The sequence below is a fragment of the Gordionus sp. m RMFG-2023 genome, chromosome 5 (genome assembly GCF_954871325.1).
Source record: "Gordionus sp. m RMFG-2023 chromosome 5, tfGorSpeb1-WG-v2, whole genome shotgun sequence".
NCBI lineage: Eukaryota > Metazoa > Nematomorpha > Gordioida > Chordodea > Parachordodidae > Gordionus > Gordionus sp. m RMFG-2023.
The window spans coordinates 28,862,955-28,871,021 of NC_088779.1; the positions used below are offsets into that span (position 1 = coordinate 28,862,955).

Sequence of the window (8,067 nt, forward strand, 5' to 3'; positions counted from 1 at the left end):
AGAAATGAGGAGGTGGGCGATTTTCTTCAGAGGATCATAGGAGGTTTAAGAGCCATTGACGAGTTAGGTTTTTATATATGAAAAAAAAAGCAGGTTAACCATTGGGTTATCCTTAATATCCAAATAACAAATATCAATTTTTGAAAATGGACCTCGTCATATATAGAGAGTTGGTTAAGTGGGCAATATTCCAAGTTTGAAAAGCAGTTTCTTTTCTCAAATCAAATTTACGGTTAAAGGGGGGGGGGGGTCACCAAAGGGGTGAATATATTCAATGATTATAATAAAATTTTATCCTTGAAATTATTAAATTGCTATATCTTGTTATTTTTTTTAAGTGTTTAATTAATTGAATAGATGGATTAGGTGACACACGCGTAATAAAAGTAACGATAATATTTCCATTTCAAGATTCAAAATTCAAAATTTTTCCCACTCAATTTAGACGATTTATACATTTCATTGTATATATATATATATACGACAACTCAGTAATTGTCATCCGATATATTCGTATTTTTAAAAGGTTAAAAAAGTAAAGAGAAGGGGGAAAGGAAAAGAGCTTTCAAAAAAAAAAAATATTTTTCGATTATATTTTTTATAATTTTCGCCTTTTAAAAATAATAATAATTAGGATATTTTTATGCTCAAGCGTTAATAATAAATAATTTATAAATTTTTTTTTAAAAAAAAACAGTTTAAGTTTTTATATATTATTTTAATTATTATGATACTTATTATCATATCCGGTATTTAATATTTACATTAATGATTTAAGGTAATAAAAAAAAAGAATAAAATTTTAAATATTGTGATTGGTATTTAATTTATTATAAAAAAAATGATTTGCCATTATATAAAATATGTCATGATAATTTGGTGGGCCGGACTCGACCACGTGATTCCGTTATCATATATTAAATAATAAGGGTCTTATTACATTTTAATAAATTTTGGTTGGTATTTAGCAAATTAGGTTGGTTTTTAGAATATTTCCATACATTCACTTGGTAGTAAGCATCATTAACCTCTCTTTTATTATTATAATTTGGAAAGAAAAAAAAGGAAGGTTTAAAAGTTGAGCTGAATGTTATTTTTTTAACCAACAACAGGCATGTTTTAAGAATCTTTAATTTCTAATTTTTTTTTATAACACATTTTTGAATTTATTTTGTAAATTTTTTTTTCCTTCACGATGTATGTTTACGTTTTAGGAGAGAGATGGAATCATAAAATTATTTTTTCGTAATCAATTACATTATGATTTGGAGAAATTATATTATTACTTACAGCGTTGAGCACAGAAATTACTTTGATGTATTCGATTAAAGCTATAAAATACATTCGTTTAAAAAAAAAATGTATTTTGTTACCAGCTTATCAGTTAAATTTTAAAATCGTTCGATATACTCTTAGTTTAAAGGAATATTAAATATTTAAATACAAAAATTAGATTTTTTTAAAAAAATTTATTATATATATAATATTTAAAATTCTATTGATCCGATATATTATATATATATCTCAATTTTTAAAGGGCAGAAATATCTAGGAAAAGACTTCATGGTATTTTAAGAAATCCCTTTAAGAATTTTATAAGGTTAAGGAAATTGTATCATCACGTTTTGACTGTGGTGATAATTTCATATTTTTAAACGCATTTCCATAGGCTTTATTCAAAACGATCGCTCTAATAAATTTGAATTAAGTTGAAAATGACATTAAGTAATTAAAATATTTTTTCTAAATACTCAATTGTTTTTATGAAGTGATTACACAGAAATCCTGAATTCCTTGTTACCCAAACCTCATAGGATTTTCCGTCCTAAAGATTATCGTTCATTCTTTTCACAAGTAAATCATTCCTATTCCATTTTTATTTTATTTTTTCAATGAAATTCATAATCGACTCACATATAATACGATGTAAATTCAAATATATAATGCCAAAATTATTCATTATTACCAGAGTTGCTAAAAGATACTTTTTAAATGGATCTAGATACAGATACATCGTCTAAAATAATATCTAGATACAGATATTTTAATCAAAAATCTATCTAGATACAGATACAGATACCACATTTTTATATCTAGATACAGGATGTAGATACTTGTATCTAGATACAGGATTTTAGCAACTCTGATTATTACCTCAAATAATTGACTGGGTCATACAACTAATATTGAGGATAACGATATCGAATATATTTATTACGTTCATACGACCTAATCCGTTATATTCACCTAATCTGAACCCAAACTCGACCAAAATTCTTTTCCGGTAAGAGGCTTGAATCAAGAGTATTTGCTGTTTATAAATATTTTAAATATACCCTGGTCGGGCCGGATTTGAAATTTTTTTAATACATATATATTTTTTTTTAAAATCCGGTTCGCGTCTGAAAAAAAAGAAAACCCGGGACCGGCCTGAAAAAATTTTTCGAAAACGGGTCGGGTCGTGAAAATAGTACCTCTTGCAGGTCTGATACAGATAATAATCATTATTTATAAAACTAAATTAATCGATTGTATATATGTATATGGCCACTTAGCCCCTTGACCAGTCATTCAAAAAATATATAAATTAACCATCATTTTAATATCCGGATCAAATTTTTATTTTATAACCATCTCTAACTCCACCCAAGACTAACTATTCTTACCCAGTTAAATCAAGATTGAAGACTATTAATGCAATCATATGATGTTAAAATTAGTTTTCATTTGATAATTTTAAAAAAAATTTATCAAAAATTTTTATCAATTCCTAACCAACCAAAATCTAAACCCATTTATTTAGAGCAATGGTTAATATTAATTTAATTACCTTTTATTTGATACCCATAATCCATATTAAATTTGTATGTTTTAATCCCCCAAAACCACACCCCCAAAACCAGGTCTCACCCATTTAAAACCAAATGTAAATTTTGCTAGCTTTCATTTAAAACCAAATGTGAATAGTATCATTACATCAAATGATATATTTGCTAGCTTTCATTTAACACCCCATATTAAATATTTGTTATATAAAATTCGCAATTCTGACTTTGATTGATAATTAACATTACAATCAAAAAATATTTTATTCTTTTTTGATATCCATGTCGAACTGTTATGTTAAAACTAACCCCCCCCCCACCAGGCCAAGCTCCACTTATTGAGACCAAGAGTGAATACTATTATTTCAGTCAAAGGGATATTTTAATTAGCTTTCATTTGATACCCATATTGAATTTTAATGACTTAAAAAATTATTCTGATCCCTCCAAGACCTAAACTCACCCACTTAAAGCGATAATTAACATTAGAGTCAAAAAATTCTAACTACCATTTAATACCCCTATCAAATTTTGGGATTTAACCAGAGCTTTGAATCTACGAAAATCTTGGTCATTGGTTCAAGTTTAACTTATATCAAAATCGTGAATTCAGTTTGGATCAAGGTGGGTTATGTAAAATGGACTTGATTCCGGTTTGATTGGTGTTCAAAAAACTCTAATCAAAAAATAATGAATTTAAATTAGAAAGAAAAAAAAGAATACTCAAAAAATGGCATTCCTCATAGAAATAATTTAACATAACCCCATGGATAAGGATGAGCAAAAATCTAGAATCTTCCTATAAAAGATAGTGTTGTTCAATGGCTTGATTGCCGATTTTTAAAAACTGCTAACTAAATTATTTTAGCCAGAAAAATATTGCCTGATGTTTAGAGATTTCGCTAATAGATGTCCGAATCTCTGCCACATATGAGCAAAATTTTTATGCTTGCCTATTTTTTCTCGGTAAAATATTGAGTTAGCCGTTTTTTAATGAAGGATTTTTAAATGAAAAAAAAAATTATAACTTTAAGGTCTTACATATATATTTTTTTAATTATTGATCTTAAAAAAAGAATTTGGTAGAATATTTAGTAAGATCTATGTTAAAACTAACCTTTTCACTTGCAGGATTGCAACTTAAAATCTAGAGTGATAATGAGGGTCGGGCGCGATATCTTTTTATATGATTTTTTTATTTTTACGACAGGGGCAGATCTGTGAATTATCAGTATATATATAATATATAATTGCTATTTTTTGAATGCCAAGTGAACAGACCTCGAGTGAAAAGAAGAAACAGGAGACAAAAACTTTCATTCTGAAGGGAACTCCAGCCAAAATCTAACGACAGATATGATTTGGAGTTAATTTATATTTTTAAAAAATGAATGTGTACCTTTTATTTTAATAAAATGTGAGCGTTTAAGTTATTATTGTTCCATGATGTGAATTTTGATCATTCATTATCTCCCTTTATAGAAATGTGTTAATAAAGTCCTAAGTCATATTATGAGCCAATAATTGTGTTTAAAATATATCACAACACACTTGAAAATAAATTAAATATAAAAAATATTAAGAAATCATCAAAAGGCCATATTTTAACTTAAAATTAACCTCAGTACACACTTAATGAATTGGGACAACATACGTTTTTAATAAGGAACTTGATTATTTTTAGAAATATTTTAATTATATGCAAATATAAACGGCAGTAATAAGCGAAAAATAGACGCATACACAAGTCACATGGATGATTATTAAAAGTTAAAAGAAATTGTAATTGTATGTTCTTATCACAAATATTATGAGTGAACAAAATAATGTTCATGCAAAAATAATTTACAATCCATTGAGTTAAATTTAAGAAAACTTCATAAAACAGCTAATAATAATTACAAAAAAAAATGTTTTGGATTTATAGTAACAATCTTCGAAGCATTTAATATTCCATATGATCAGCGCCGGGGTATTTGTGATCGGGCTTATCTGGGTTTAATTTGATCAAATCGTCGATTCTGAGGATAGTTATAGCCGCTTCGGTGGCAAATTTAATGCTTTTTATCTTTGACATGGCCGGTTCGAGCACGCCCGCTGCTCTGTTATCCCTAATAGTTCCGTTTAAAAGGTCAAGTCCAGCCCTTATATTATGTTATAATAATAATTAAGATGGAGTTTAAATGTATACTTTTTGCGATATAATGGCGAAAATATAGAGAAAAGAGTTTTAGAAAAAATACCTCTAAAAAAATGCAAAAGTATAAAGCATATGGTTATTTTCATGACTCCCCTTTATAAAAAAAAGGCCTTTCAAATATAAAAGCATTTTGATTTATACAAATTTGTTAAAATTCTAGTTAATTAGTTTTAGGTAACATTTCTTCCATTTTTTGAAAAAATAAATTACAATGCCTTATTATTTTTATCACAAATTTTCCTACCATCATATACACAATTTTAATTTTTAAAGTTGTAAAAACACTTTATCCAAAGAAACCAATTCTATTTCTGCCTCCAAACCATTCCTAACCAGATGCATTATACTTCTGCGAGTGAGAACCAATCATTTTGAAGAATTAGACCACTTTCATATTTTCTATTTATATTTATAAGGTGTATTTTTTTAAAAAAAATATATGATGTTAAAACCATTTCCATTGGTTTTGTTCCGTTTTAGTTTGAGAATTATTGTGATGGGCGCGCAACTTAGCTATAAGGTCAGTAGCATCGAGGGCTGCATTAGAAGCTAATGTTTTGGGGATGGCGAGTAAAGCCTTGGCGAATTCCGCTATGGCTAATTGTTCCCTGCTACTCTATAATACATTTGTTTGAAAAAATATTATATATATAAGAAAAAAAATTATAGTATATATAATTCAATTCTTATTTTCTTAAGTTTATTAATAAATAAAAACATCGTTTTCCATATAGCTCAGCTAAATCAAATAATTTAAATGTATCAAAGAATATTTTTTTTATAATAAATAAGAAAATAAATGGAATATAAATAAAAATTTTAGGATTATTGGAATAGAAGATAAATTCGAGAAGATTGGTGGTGCATACTATCATAAGTAAAACGTCATTCGACTCGTTCCATCCAAAGAATGTTCGATGGGACAGAACGGATTGAATTTCTTCATTGTAGTAGATGGATTAAGTAAGACCAAAAAAATGAGGGCAATAGGTTGAGCAATAATGTAGTAATCCTTACACTACCTAAATATTCGTAACTCACTATCTTCTTTACATGTTATAACACTCATTTCTCATACATACTCTACAAGTGCGTGTGACAAAAAGACATTATATATTGAAACGTTTCTTACGATAGAAGTAGCAAAGTGTTCCAAATAGATGGAAACTGCCGTTTCAACGGCTCCGCCACCCGCCACGACCGATTTCGATTCCAGGACTCTATTGACAACGCACAAGGCATCGTGGACCGACCTTTCAACTTCATCGAGCATGGTGTCATTAGCGCCTCGTAAAATCAAGGTTGCACAAGTCCTTGATTTGGGGCTATAATTTTTTTTTATTAAGTATATATATATTTATTTATCAACTATCAGGAAGACTATCAAATAAGGACCTAATTAGATAGTTCGATTCACTACCCATATAAAATCATGATATTTATACTAATTTCAAGTCAGGGTTAAATGAAATTCTGACTTTTAAAACTGTTATATTCTTATGTGAGGATTAAATATTTTAACCGGGTCGGGCTACGGACAGCCCGTGCAGTTCTCTACTCATGCTAATCTTGATTTGCCCACTCAAAACATAGTTACCTATTATATTAAAATCATGCTTCACATCACAATCATTATTCTCTAACAAACTCCATTTCCACAATTCCCTATCCAACAATCTATTTGCAGAAAGAAATTTTGTTATCGAATGCTCAGAATTGCGAAATTATAATAAAATATCTGTTAACATTAGCTTATCCCAACCCCCATATTTATAACCTATTTTGCTTGCATAGAGTCCTCTTCGCCATTCATTTAGAGGCGAGTGAAGCGCAGTAAAAATATAAAAAATACCCTTATTTCCAAAAAAATTTAAATTCATAAGACCTAAAAGCTGGTCCATTATGCAATACCAATTCTACTGGATAACAGATTCTAGAAAATAACTTTATATAATTCATTTATATTAGCAACGGTATTAATGTTTTAACCGTGAATCTCCAGCCATCTGGAGTATTCTCCAATAATCAACCCTTAAAGGATTTTAATAGGTCCAAAGAAATAAATGTAAGTTAGATACAAGAGTTTGGCTGCACCCTGTGACTTTTCCCAACTCTTGGATAAATTAAACTGCAAGTAAAAATAAAAAAAATATTTTATTTTATTTTATTATATTACATGATTTTACTTTTATTTAGTACATTCAACTTTTTTTAATTTTATTTCTTATAATTAACAAACAGGGGCGTCGCTAGCCTTTACAATCTCAGGGGACTCAACTAAAAAAATTTTTATGAGGGGTTTCGCCCCATACCCCCTTAGCGGGTCAGTTTTTATATTAATATATTTTACTCTTTAAAATTTGCGAACTCTGAATAATTATTCTGAATTTCATATTTTGTCATTTATTATATTATGCGTACAAAATAAACTAGCATATAAATTAAAACAAAAAAATATTATTTTTTAATAAAAAATTATTTATTACAGTATAAAATATTTTCGATTGCTGATGTAAAAAAAAAATTTGTGTCTAAAGAATTACAAGTGATAAAAAAAGGTTAATTAATTCATACACTCAATTGATAATGGTTATAAAAAACTACATATTATAAAATTAGCAACTTACATTGACAAAGGGTCAAGAAACTAATATAACATTCTGTTACAATTTTTAAACAATTTTTTATAGAATGGACTAACAAGGTTTATAGGCCTAAACAAATCAACAATTCTTGGAGAAGATAATTAAAACGACCAATTAAAATCATAAAACTATATGGTGGTTAGAGCTTCCTCTTAAATGACATGTTGAGAAAAAAATTGTGAGATATTAAATTTCAAAAAGATCTTCCATTTTTAATGATATATAAACAACTACATAGTTGACCATTATTGCTTATAAAATATGCAATCATATGCTCTCACCAGCTGTAATAATAATTTTAAATTACATAGCCACACAAATAATAGATGCTGGTTAATTTGCAGTCATAGCCATGACATTAACTTATATCAGAATTCATTATGCTAGATAAATTGAT

General features: G+C 27.9%; 1 protein-coding gene across 1 annotated transcript; it reads right to left on the bottom strand.

Moving 5' to 3' along the window:
* Positions 1 to 4,690: 4,690 nt before the first annotated feature.
* LOC135930329 (T-complex protein 1 subunit alpha-like) lies at positions 4,691 to 7,031 on the bottom strand. Its single transcript, XM_065467110.1, has 4 exons — positions 7,015 to 7,031; positions 6,158 to 6,350; positions 5,478 to 5,641; positions 4,691 to 4,969 (listed from the first exon to the last, which is right to left on the bottom strand). The coding sequence occupies exons 1-4, from the start codon at positions 7,029 to 7,031 to the stop codon at positions 4,771 to 4,773; spliced, it is 573 nt and encodes a 190-aa protein (XP_065323182.1). The 3' UTR covers positions 4,691 to 4,770.
* Positions 7,032 to 8,067: the final 1,036 nt, after the last annotated feature.

What these genes read in the sequence shown, in the direction of transcription:
- LOC135930329 (XM_065467110.1), bottom strand. An exon ending in AACACTTTGCTACTTCTATC is followed by an intron (nt 5,642 to 6,157) that starts GTAAGAAACGTT and finishes AATGTATTATAG; the next exon opens with AGTAGCAGGGAACAATTAGC. An exon ending in GAACAAAACCAATGGAAATG is followed by an intron (nt 4,970 to 5,477) that starts GTTTTAACATCA and finishes ACATAATATAAG; the next exon opens with GGCTGGACTTGACCTTTTAA.